At 48.0% G+C, this 12,866-nt stretch overlaps 1 protein-coding gene across 1 annotated transcript; it reads right to left on the reverse strand.

The window, feature by feature from the left end:
• Positions 1 to 7,503: 7,503 nt before the first annotated feature.
• On the reverse strand, positions 7,504 to 9,970 carry KLF2 (KLF transcription factor 2). Its single transcript, XM_074565917.1, has 3 exons — positions 9,845 to 9,970; positions 8,792 to 9,683; positions 7,504 to 8,398 (listed from the first exon to the last, which is right to left on the reverse strand). Exons 1-3 carry the CDS (start codon positions 9,917 to 9,919, stop codon positions 8,223 to 8,225), a joined length of 1,143 nt encoding a protein of 380 aa, XP_074422018.1. The 5' UTR covers positions 9,920 to 9,970; the 3' UTR covers positions 7,504 to 8,222.
• Between the last annotated feature and the right edge of the window lie 2,896 nt (positions 9,971 to 12,866).

Here is a 12,866-nt window from a genome sequence, read left to right on the forward strand (position 1 = left end):
GCGTTCACGTTGGCCTCGAGTGGTTTCCCGAAGTTATATCCACATAGTCTTGCTGTAAAACATACCAGTCATTCTGCAATAAAAACAGATGCTCGTAAAAGTAGTACTTCTACGATAATGCTGTATGAAATATTTTTATATTGGCAAATTTTTCCTTATGAAATCCCCGCCCTGTGAGGATCATCAGTCTTTAATGTATTTTTTTTTCATGTAATGTGCTCTCAAAGTGTAGGAAATTCCAAGCTGTGTCTGACTGTGTAACCTTTTTTCTTTTTCTTTTTTGTTTTTAATTCCTGTCTGTGAGATCTGTTGTCAGAAATTTTGTAGAAATTATTTTGTCATCTTCTGCTCAAAGATAATGCACTTTTCTTGGATTCTTCTTATAATCCTTTTGGGGTTACTATTTCTTCTTTAGTGTTTCTCCATTGAGAAGAGTATTTATTCTGTAGAACCGAGGCCCAAGGAATTTTGGTCCAAGTAGAATCGTTGCTTTCCTTGTGTAAGAGTTTGATTTCTCCCTTCTTCTGCATTTTATTCCTCCCTCTCGGGAGCTTCTTTCTGTTTAATCCTCGTTTGGAGCTGGCACTCTGTTAAAGTGAATTGATCTGTGCTAATGACGCTCTATGTCAAATCTCTTCCTGCACCGGCAGAACAGCCGGGTTTTTGTTGTGTGTCAGCCACTGCACCGCTCCATAGACTTCACAACAAACATCTTTTCTTAGAAAGGAATTTTGCTTGGAGTATGGTGGAATCATAGAAGATTTATTTTTAGAGTAAATATGTTAACTATTATTCATTGACACACCTGTTTTATCAGTTGATATACTGCTCTTTTTACTTGAAAGTTTTATAAATAAAGGCTAATTTGTTATAAAATGGAATTCTCATTTTTCCAACTTCCCCTTGAAGTTTAACCTTAAAAGGAAAACTCCTAGTGACTATGGTTCCTTCTGCTCTTAGAGTTACAGAGTGCTCTTCTGGGGTCCCTTTTCGTATGACGGTCTTTAGTCTGACCTAAAAAAGGTGGAAAAACAAAGTGGAAACTGCAGTGTTGACCTAAATTTGACTAATCTCCAAATATGTACATTATTGTAGTTATATTTATCTTTCAAATATCATAACAAATTGAAAGGTATTTTAATTTTAACCCATCTCATGTGTTTATTGTTTAATATAATAAGAGAAATGTTATTGTTTAATATAATAAATGAAAAGTTACTTTTTGGAGCTCTGAGACTTCGGCAATCTTTCTTTACTTTTTTTTTGTCTGTGACTTCACAAGTTTTTGTGTCAAATTTGTGACTCTTGCTTAGAACAATCACCTAACGCTGCGTTGGGATCTTTTTTCCTTTCGGCTGGTGCCCTCCGCGCACTCTTTTTCCCTCTTTCCTTCCCCTTCTTCCTCGTCCCAGCCACGTTTGGTCTGTACAGACCAGTCAGAAAATCCAGCGCCGCACCCTTTCCAAAACCCTTTGTGTGCCGCAACGCTAAACATCCCGGCAGTTTATACCGGGAGGGGCTGGAGCTCACCAGAGACAAACCCTTTCTGCTTGCTGGAAAAACACACCTCACCATCGTGCTATTCCGCATTATTCACTTTGACTCATTATTCTCCCATCTCTCTTTTATTTACTCTGCTTCTGCACACGTTGGCAGGGATAACCACAGCTCGCCAAGGCAGGTTTCTCTTGGAATTGCTCCCCAGCAGTATTTTTAGTACGCTGGCATTTGGAAGCCAGGATTTGACTGCTGTCTGTCGGAGTCGGGCACAGCTTCCTCCCCCACTTCTCTCGTCGCACGATGCTCCTCTTCGCCTACGGAAACGTGAAGAACACGAAGGCTCCATGGTTTGCTCCCATTCAAGTTTCTGGAGTCTGACAATGTACCTTTCCCAAATATCTGCCCCATCTCCGTTGTCCGTGCCCAATCCCAAAGGATTCCTTGTACCAGGCGTCGCGTAGAGGCCCTTCATTGGGAAGGGAAGAAGAGCGTAGGCATCCTGCTTGCAAAGAAGCATTTCCAAGTGGGAACTCAAACGTGAAGGAACCCCAAGCTACGAGCCCAGCTGCAAAACCTCAAAAGCAAACGTAGCCTTTGTTGACTGTACCTAACTGTGACCCAAGACCAGCCTGTGTTGTGAAACTCTCGCAGCCCTTCCTGCCGTCCCTGCCACTCAAATTGCCGTCATATTTTTCCTGGGGAGGCGCTGGCGGGAGAAAATTGCTGAATCTCCTGTCTGCTCGCCATGACTATGGCTTTAGTCACTCTGAACGTCTTTTACCTCCTGTCTGGTTAGCATTTTTTTTTTAATTTAATGACCGCAATTAACACTTTTTATTGGTGCTGATACGGCATTTTTCACAAAAGTTATGGCCTTCGCTATTGATGAATTCTCATCAGCTGCAAACACAGTATATTTCTGCTGTTCAGCTTCCCGTAAGTGGTGTCCTCAGTCTCAGCTTTTCCGCAGGGAACTGTACAGAGGAACGAGCCCTGTGCTCTCCCTGCCCGTCCCTCGCACCCGCAGGAAGGGCACCCGGACGTCTGTATCCCTCGGTTTCCAAGTGCTTGCCATAGAATATCATCAATATATCAAAACCCACTTACGCTGTCATCATGCACGGGCTGTAAAAAAAAAACATGGTGGTTGGGATTTGGGGATTTGTGTGTGTGTGTGTGTGAGTTTTGTTTTGTGTTTAAGCCTCAGGCTCAGTAGCTTCTCGCCTAATACATTAGATGTCACAGGGGATGTCCAATGTGATATTCCAGATGTTTCCTGACGACACGACGATAGGTCAGAACTCCAGGAATGCTCTCGGCTGTAAGAAGTGCAAGAAACCAAAGTAAAAGCAATTTAAAGGGATACCATGTCTAATTATAAACCTGCAATAGGTAAGTTCGCCTGCAATTTCTGTGTCGCTGAATTTATGCCTGCTACAAAGGGCAGAATACTTTTGATTTGCTAAAGGGAATCATAATTGAAGCAGGTAAATAAGCAGGTAACTAATGCTAACTGTGGGTACAGAGTAAATGAAAACTTTGTTGCTCCTGCTCGTCCTGTGCTTGGAAAGGTGGTTTTTGTGAAGTTAATACATTGTCATTATATAAAGCAGTGCATATGACTCATTTTTTGTGTCTACGTAAAATACTATAAGATCAAATGATTGTGGCTGAAAAGTCAGACCTCAAAAGATTAAATCAGCCATGTTTTCTGCCTAACGAGTTTAGGATAAATCCTTGCCTCCTCTGTGCGTTTCAAGTTTAAAGACTGTTTTGTGGCGGAGACTGTTCCCAGTCCCAGCCGAAGTGATGGGGAGTCGGTTTTTAGGGATCACATAGTGTGGAGCTCTAAGGAGTCCCTGGGAATCGATAAGTGGAGCCAGTTGCCTCCAGGGCCCGTGAGTTGTGTATGGCGGCGTGCTTTAGGTTAGGGGCGTTTGGCTTGTAAATCTTTCCCTTCTCCTCCCAGTCTGTGGGAAGCACCTTTCCGATGGCGCTGGGACGGAGCCGGGGTCGCGGCGGGGGGGTCCCGCAGCCCCCTCTGCTCTCGGCAGGATGAGTCCCGGGCAGGTGGGACCCATTCCCCACCCAGCTGAGAGCGGCTGCTCCAAGGACCCGCAGGGATTTTAAGGTTTGTGGATGCCACCAAGTCCGTTTCGCATGTTAGCAACGGGGAGAGCTTTCTCCCTGTTAAATTACACGGGGTTGGGATTGAATTTTCCTCTTTATGTTTCCCCCCAACACTGCTAGTTGCCATAGCGACGGCTACATGACTTTGTTGTAGTTGTTTTATTTAAATATAGCTAAAGAAATTGCTAGAGCTCGGGATTCTGGCTTCGAAAATTCCATTTAAGAAAAGCCTAACAGCTACTCTGTGTTATAGGTGCACAAAATAGCTTTGGAAACCACAGAGCTTCTACCACAGAAAACCACAGAACCGCACAATCCTATAATTTGAAGAATGGACAAACTTTTTTTGGCACTTCTTGTGGACAGAGGACCAAAGTTTAGAGCGAGTGGATGTTTTCAGGCAGTGTGTAAACGGCCGCGAGTAACCAAGGTCTGGCGCAGGCTGAAACCCCCCCTCCCTGCAGGAGCTGAGCTGTGGCCAAAATTAAAGGCTAACGCACACCCCCGGCCCTGATCAGCTGCAAAACTGCAAATCGAAATGAACTTCCAGAAAGGCTGGAGGGCTTCTAGTCCAGCCTTGTACTTCGGGGTTTAAAAAAATGGATTCGTGGGGACCCTGCCCGCCTGCGGGGGGTGCTGGGGGGTGCTGGGTGGCTTTGCCGGGAGCTGCGTCTCCCCCCGGGGAGCTGGAAGGTGACGAGCGGCTGCGACGGCCCCGCTGGGAGCTGCTTGAGCAGCCTCTGCCTTGGGGTGCCTGCTGCAGCCCGTCCCATCGCGCAGGTTTAACCGACGCGTCTGAAGGCAGCAGGTGAGAGGAGGAAAAAACGGTTTTCAGCCTAGCGAAACACGACGCTCTGAAACCCGGGGTGGCATTAACTGACTTTAAACAGTAACTCCTCTGGATGGTGTCTCGAGTTCAGAAATAATTTGCTAAAACTTTCACTCGGAGCGTTGTGCAGGATTTGCTCCTCTCTGTACTTAACGTGCTCTATCTAATCTGGCAATCTACCTCGCGAGTGTAGTGAGCCCATCACTGTGGTATCTTATAAGAATACGTGTGAAAATCTTGTTTACAGCGGACTCTACATTTCCTCCCATTGGGTTTAACTACAACTTCTTTTTTTTATTATTATTATTTTAGTTTCCCTGGAGCGTCAAACTCAGATCCGGGATAGCTGCAGATGGGAAGGGCAGGTCTTCGCTGCGTGCTCCCCGGGAGGCAGCCGGCATTCTGGGTCTTTCGTGTTAATTAGAACAAAATTACTTAAAAGATGAGGACCTGATGGTCTGTTATTAGATGTTGCAGAGCATTAGTGATTTGCTGCCGGCCGGGGGAGGTTTGGTAGACTGGTGGAATCACATCAACACATCTTTGGATGTACTAATTTAAGGCAATTTAGAAAAAAAAAAAGAAAAAGAGAGTTGACAATTACTCATAATAGAATGTGAGAAGAATGAGATCAGCATCTCTTTCTTTCTGCTACAAGATTATCGCAAGATTCAGGAACCTGCAGTTTCCTGTAAAGACCACACAGAAATTATCGTACATGCCCTCCCTTAAACAATTAGAATTTGGTCGTGAGCTTTTATTACTGTTTTGTGCCCCCCATCCCTCCCCACTTTCAGAGGCCTGTATTTATATATTTTTATATGGGTTATTTTATATTTATGTGTCAGGGGATGGCTTTGCCCTATTTTCAGTTGAGTTGCAACAAATCTAAAATCTCAAAGGACGCAACCGGCTCATTTTTACATCGTGAAGAGCTCGCAGCAGAGCAGGTCCCCGCCGTTCATCACGATTTGGTAACATGATGTCATGCAGATAAGAAGTGCCTTATCTCAAGACCTTCTAGTGAAGAGGAGCAGAGGCAGCAGAGGTTCTACCCCCCTCACGCTGGACTGGAGCAAGGGGAAGCTGGGACGCCCCCACGCAGAGCTACCGGAGGAGGAGCACCCGTGCCGTTGTGGTGGGTGCTATGGAGGAGCCACACAAGTGGGGTTTTTAGGGGTCGGCGGCTGCAGTGACATTGATCTGTGGATGCAGGCACCGTGCAGCGTTCATGCGTCCTGCTGGTTCATCGCTGCAGCTGCCTTTCGCGCCTTTAACCTGGGAGGGCGCAAAGGTGGTCAGCCCCAAGGGCCACCTCGCCCAGCACCCGCCTCCGACGGGTCACCTAGGTGGCCGGGGACCGGCAGAGCCCGATGAACACCTCCTGATGCTGCCGAGCTCCCCACCGCTGGAGAGCTCTGCGGGGGACCCCCTGTGCCAGCGGGGGGCTGATGCGCGCTGGGGGGGCCATACCCATGCCAGCGAGGGCTCAACCCACTGTGCCTCTTTTAATTACCTTAGCAGAAAGCTTAAGCTTGCGCTGGCAGTGACCAAAATGAAACCTGGGAATGACCCAAAACATGGTCAGCTCCCCAGAAAGAGCAAGGGAAAGCCGGGTGACTATGGAAAGGGTAAGAATTAAGCTCAAAAACCATGTTCTTAAGGTTATAAACACTGAAGGACGTGCTGAAATACGAAAATCTCCGGCTATGGGGAAAGAGAAAGAAATACCTAGAACTGTTGCAACAATGAATGTGCTAATTTTAGAACATCTTTAAGTCATCCTCACTTTCTGGAATTAGATTGTGCAATTTTTTTTTCTAGCAAATAAATGCGTTTTGTTTTTAATGAAGAAATGTTAAATCTCCCTTATATTTCACTTTGAAAGAGCTATAAAAGTGAAATGTGGAACTCATTCTTCCATGTCAATGATTAGAAGCCCAAAATACATCTGTTCCACATGAACAACTGCAGACTTTGCTTTCACAGAAGAATAGCTATATTTGTAGTTACTCTAAATGTATTCCTGTTGATTTCATTCCTGCGTATCCTAACTTGTAAAGTCAGAAAAATGTCACAATCTTGATTAAAGTCAAGTTCCCAGTAGCCAGATGGTAAGGAAAAAGTGCTCCAACATTAAGCTGACTCTGCATGCTTGGTTAACAGTGCTCTTGTTCTAGGAGTGCCAAGGCTCACCACTAAACCGGAGCTGCAAAAACGGAGGATCCTCCTCAGAGTCTCAGGGTAATTGCACAGATAAACTACGTGGACTCGTGAGCTCATTTACAGTTGGGGAAGAGCTTTTGGGGGGGGTTCCCTTTGATTTTTTTTGATTTTTTTTTTTTTTGCAGCTTTTCACTGCTACAGCTATTGCAGCATCCGGTTTACTTGAAATTAGTTTCCGGAATCTGGATTCTTGACTACCTTGTTTTCCTTAAAAATAGTAAATATCTTTCTCAACTCCTGAGGTGGGATTTAAAATTATTAAGTGAATTCTAAGTTTTTGGGAATGAGTTATGAAGGTATGTTAACCTGTGTTGTGAATTTATGTTTAAATTCCACTACTGTTCTGCTGGAATTCTGCACTGAGCTCTCGAGAGCAAGGATAATTTATGTACAAGAATGCCTTAAAATAAGCCTCCGTAATTACAAAAATGCAGTGTTTAAATTTATAGTAAAAACCCACACACTGCTGGCAAAACTATAACTGCATCTGGAAAACATTAAGGATGCTATTAAAATAGTCTAGCATAAACTAGAAATGAGACTGAAATTAGAGTGTTGCTTACTTAACCATTTTTAGGAAGTGTGTTTTGAATGTGATCTACTTTCCCATTTGATTTTTTTGATAAAACACCGTATTGTATCTTGTTTACCGCTGAGAATGAATTACGTGCTCTGTTATCCATTTTAGAAAAATCCATAGCTCAGATTTTTTGAAGCTGCTTCTTACAGTCGTTGATAATTTCAAACACAACCAGGTGGTTGTTGGTCCAGCCGTCAGGGGAAAAAGTAACAGGGAGAGCTCAAAAGGAGAATAAAAATCACAGCAATTAAAAACTTATTTTATTAAAAAGATGAAATGTTTTCAAACATTGAAAAATCGTGTTTTTATAAAAACAGAAATAGGCAAAATACCCATTTGTCTCCTATTTACATATACAATATTTTTCATTGTATAAAATTATTTACAATATATAAAAAAATTACAGTAAAATAGGTTATTTTCTTACAAGACATCAAGCCCTGTACTTCTAGTGTAGATCATGGCAAACAAGAATATTATTGCACCTGTGAAACAAACAGTCTAACAATAGGAGTGTTCTCTTAGCCATGCCTCCGACTGAGATCTAAAATAACATCGTTAGCTACAGTAACATTCATTTAATCTCTTCTAGGGTCAACTTCAGGCAGTTTCCATACAAACATTGTCTTGTAAAGCTTAGGACCGGGCAGTTAGAATCGGAAAAAAAACATATTTACAGCCTCTTTTATACAATCTGTATGGAGTCTTACGGAGTTTACCCTTCACAGAAGCTGCATAAATAACCCCTGTTCTCCTGACCGGGACAGGTCCACTGTACAGTCACGTCAAATTCTCTGCAGGAGATGCCTGGCTAAGCCTCCTTGTGTCGAATCCTCCTCCGCTTCCATCGCTAGAGCATCGGTGCCTCCCTACGTAGTACCAGCTACAAGTTTTTTAACGCGTCTGCACCTGAGCAGTTAAATAACGTCCGCTGTCGGCAGGTCAGTCTCTCTCGGGCTACATGTGCCGTTTCATGTGCAAAGCCAGGTGGTCCGACCTGGAGAAGGCCCTGTCGCAGAGGTGGCACTGGAAGGGCCGGTGGCCGGTGTGCTTGCGATAGTGGCGGGTGAGCTCGTCGGAGCGAGCGAACTTCCAGCCGCAGCCTTCCCAGTTGCAGTGGTAGGGCTTTTCACCTGCGGAGAGACCAGAGAGAGCGTGACTCAGCGCGGCACTCCCACGGGCCGGCAGCGTGACACGCCAGGCACCCTTCCGAGTTTATCTCGGCACAGCCTTTCATTTGCTACCGAGCCCTTTCACAAGAAGCTCCAGGCGCTTTTAAGCCCAACCAGATTTATCAATTCCTCCACTAATCTATACCTGCAGTGAGAATCTTTTGAGAAAGGGCATGGGAAGCCCTCAGTAAAAGCTTATGTATACACAGGAAAACACTTAAACACGATAGACCTGATCAGCTGTCACAGCTCAACCCTGAATGCTCCTGGAGTTAAGGCACCACAGGGTTAAAGCCGAGGCTGCAAACTGTTTCACACAGGCGCTATGGGCTGAAGGCAAGCTGCCGTATTTACCTGTGTGCGTCCGGAGGTGGGCCTTCAGGTGTGAACTCTTGGTGTAGGTCTTCCCGCAGCCCGCGTAGGTGCACGTGTGAGTGGCCGTCCTCTTCCGCGGCCAGGACCGACGTCCTCTTTTGGGTTTGGAGTCCAGCAGCTCCAGAGGGGAGGACGGAGGGGTGAGCATGCCTCTGGGAGCGGAGGGTTGTAAGGGCAGGCTGTCCTCGAAAAGACCAAACTGGGAGTTGTTCTGGTACTGGAGATGGGTCTGCGGGTGGTGGAAGCCGGAGGCTGGGTGGTAACTTTGCTGGAAAGACACGGACGAGGGGCACATCATCTGCGTGTGGCAGTCATTCACCATGAGATCGTCAGGGCTCAGCGGGGGCGTCTCTGCCCCAGGGATCTGGGGGGAGCTGGCCACCCGGGGCTGCTCGTAGGCCATCATGCAGGTCGCGTTGCCCTCCTGCTTGATCTTCGGGCAAGCCTGGGGCACCAGACCCAGCACCGGTCCATAATTGTCCATGTCGGGCTCGGGCTTAATGTTCTCAACGAACTGTGGGCCCCCAAAGCTGGGTGTCACGAAGAACCGCCCGTGGACATTGCCAGGAGGGCAGTAGTTGGAGTCCATCTCGGATCGGATCATCTCCGGCACCATGCCATTGTTGTAGGGCGGGGGGCTGCCCTGCTCCAGGGCACTGTAGCATCCCGGGGACGGGTTTGTCTGGTAAAAGCCACCGCTCTCCCCTTGGGCAGGGGGATAGTCCCCACCGGCTGCGCCCTGCCCGTAGCCGTCGCTGCCCATGGAAAGGATAAAATCCAGCACGTTGTTGAGATCTTCATCCTCCTTGCGCGGGGAGAGGCCGCCCCAGGTGCTGGCGGGGGTCTTGGCCTCCTGGTCACACTTCCACCTCTGGGGGAAGAGAGAGAAGGGAGAAGGTTAGAGGTGGCGTCTGAGGGGGGGATTTAGGGCGAAGCGGGGCCGCGGCACCGCCGCCCACCCGTGCGATGAGCCGCGCCGGCCTCAGCGCGGCGGCGGGAGGGGAACGGGGGAGTCGCGGGGGGGAGACTCACTTCGTGGAGGGTTTTCTCGCGGCAGGGGCTGGCGAAGGTGGCGAAGGAGGGCAGGATGGTGTCGCTGAGCGCCATGGTGCGGGCCGAGCGGCAGGGCGGACGGCGCGGCGCGGCGATGCCGCCCTCCCCAGCTTATAACGCGGGCGCGGGCGGCCTCAAGCCAATTGCAGGGAGCGGAGGAAACGCGTCCCGGACGGGGCGGGCGGGAGGCAGCGGCCCGGGCGCAGCCTAAATTTAGCCCCGGTATAAAAGGAGGCGGCGGCGGCGGTCCCAGGCCGAGCGGGGCGGAGCGGAGCGGAGCGGGGCCGGGCCCGGGCGGCCGGCGGGCCCCCTCGCCGCCGTCCCCTCCGCGCTGGGGCTCGCCGCCGAGCGGCCACCCCCGGCCTCGGGTCGCTGAGGGGACCCTGCTCCGGGAACACCGAGGGGTCTCTGCCTCCCCCTGGGGACGAGGAGGGGCTACAGAAGGGGTCCCAGCCCCGGGGACGCTGAGGGACCCTCACTGACGTGAGGGGACCGTGCGTGAGACGCACCGTGAGGGACCTGCTGTGGGATGGGGGACACTGAGGGGTCCCTGCCCTGGAAACACCAAGGGACTGGCCATGACGTGAGGGGACACTGGCGGGTCCGAGTTCCGACAGACACCGTGAGGGACCTGCTGTGGGATGGGGGACACTGAGGGATCCCTGCCCCGGGGATGCTGAGGAAGACACCGTGAATGAGGGGTCTTGATTTCCCCACACCCCTCACAGCCTGGATTCGCCCCTGGGGGACGTGGTGGGACCGTACCCAAAAGACGAGGGTGGGAGCAGGAGGTGTAAGGAGCACAGCAAGGGCAGCAGCTGCCCTGCGCCACAGGGTTGAGCTGGTGACAGAGACCCCCAGCTCCGGTCACCCTCGTGTCTCGTGGACCCATCTCAGTAGTGACAGAGAGGTGTTTAATGCCACTCTTGTACCCGCTCCCTGCGAGGAAAATGCTGGAGACTTGCGTTTAATGGAAGTCCAGGTCTCTAGCAGAGTTTCCATTTGCTGCAGAAAGATTGCCAAAATCAACGTTTCCCTATGACATTATGAGAGAAATAATGCAAGTAGCTTCTGTGATCTCCTCTGGCCATGGCCAATTTATGGTCCTGGGCTGGATTTTTCAGAAGGGAAGACTGTTCTCCTCCCTTACCTTGGCCTCTAGCTCCGATGCCCAGTCTGAAGGGGCTATTCTCCAATAATTTCTGATAACGTGCCCCAGACTCCTGTTTTCGAGGATCGCGGCTGCTTGGCAGCCATCCAAGAGCGAAAGAGCAAAAGTGGCAATTCTTAAAGGAGGAAAAATGATGATCTATCACAGGACAGACCGATTCTTTGAGAGCCTGTTCAGAGAAAGAGCTATGCTTTCCCCTTACCTCCTCCGTATTTCCTTTGCAATAACTTCTAAAAGGATTTCTAAGTGAGCTGGAGATCAGAAGCGTGTAGGAGAACAACTCTCACTTTTATGCTCTGTGTGCCCCATGAGGGGAAAGAGTGATGGCCCTTGATGGGCTCTGGTTCTCAGAAGCATTTGGAGCGTGTTCGCCAGAGCCCATCCCAGGCTTGTGGCTGTACGCAGCCATCTCAGGAAAGCACGGTTGCTAGGGTGAGTAAATGATCCTTTCAATAGCTACACATGTTTTAAAATAATGAATATCTCTTGTTTAACTTTCTATACTTTTTATTCTAAAAGTTCACGGGATGGCCAGGAGGAGCAGCCAAACTTCTGTGACTGGAGCAGAATCAATACACTGAATGCATGGTAACGAAGTACACAAAGATGTATGACTCATAGCTATGTAATGTCACACTTGTGTAATCTTTCAGTGTAAACTCTTTTCCTCTAATAAAATGTTAGTAAGTGTACAATACGTATATATGGTGCTGTGAGTCAGCCAAGAAAATATACTCTGATGAATTCAGAATGAATGTGAATGTTCCCTTGATAACACACCCCGAATGTCTGCGTCGGTTTATGTGCTTGTGATTTCAGCAACAGCTATAACAAAATATTTTGTTTCTAGGATATACAACAGTACGTGTGCGTTTCACTGAGAAGCTCCAGTCGGATGCCGTCTTCCAGTAGGCACTGGAAGGACGTTTGTTTATAGCATTGCGCTGACTCTGTCACCTAACCGTGTTGTGTTTTTTCTTTGCATAAAGGAAATGTTTAGTGGGTAGTGAGGATGAAAGCCAAGCGCACAAAATAATAAAGTCACTGCCTTTAGTTTCTTTTTGTTTTCAAGTAAAGCGGCAAAGCTTAAAAACTATAGCTATACTAAACCTGGTGAGACGAATGTGAGAGTTTATTTACGTTGTGAGTCACTAGTTCTGTACCAAGTGAGTACAACTTTGCCATGACCTTCCACTTGGTCCGTGATCGTTGTGCTGACATTTTCTGGCTTTTTGCTATATGCAACGCTTATTTTAAATATTTAAAGCCAAGACCCTGGCACTGATCTCACTTATGGCAGCATCGGTCAGGAGTGATGCCACTGGTGTATAAATGTGAAGAATGCGAGATTAAAAAGTATTTGTTAATCTGCTGTGGGTAGAGGAGAGCTAAACGATGTGTGATTTGTCTTCCAGCCAAAGCAAACCCAGGCTCAACCATTTTTGTATGCAAAGTTGATTTTTCTAGGTGTTGCTGCTGATCTCTGTTGTTGCTTTTACATCAAGGGAAACTTTTTAAGGGATTGCAATCGAAATTCCCCATGTTAATAGAAGGATCAAAACCGGGGCGCTGTGCCGAGCTGCACCCTTGGTGAAAGCCTGCAGCAGGACGGGTTGGTGAGAATGGCCACGTCACCTGGCTGCTAGAGCACTCTGAGTCATTACAGAACTCAAACAAACAAACAAAAAGCTCCTTTCTCATGGGATTGTTCTCAGAAAGCCCTGACTGCACCTAGAGCAAACGCAATAATAGCAGGGTAAACGAGCCGAGAATGAGACCTCTTAGCACCACTGTTCAAAATCACAATACTGCTGACACTGTGACGAGCCA

This window comes from Larus michahellis, chromosome 23 (assembly GCF_964199755.1).
Source record: "Larus michahellis chromosome 23, bLarMic1.1, whole genome shotgun sequence".
NCBI classification, from domain to species: Eukaryota; Metazoa; Chordata; class Aves; order Charadriiformes; family Laridae; genus Larus; species Larus michahellis.

What these genes read in the sequence shown, in the direction of transcription:
- KLF2 (XM_074565917.1), bottom strand. Translation starts at nt 9,919, where the DNA reads ATGGCGCTCAGCGACACCATCCTGCCCTCCTTCGCCACCTTCGCCAGC. An exon ending in GCGAGAAAACCCTCCACGAA is followed by an intron (nt 9,684 to 9,844) that starts GTGAGTCTCCCC and finishes CTCTTCCCCCAG; the next exon opens with AGGTGGAAGTGTGACCAGGA. An exon ending in CCACCTCCGGACGCACACAG is followed by an intron (nt 8,399 to 8,791) that starts GTAAATACGGCA and finishes GTCTCTCCGCAG; the next exon opens with GTGAAAAGCCCTACCACTGC.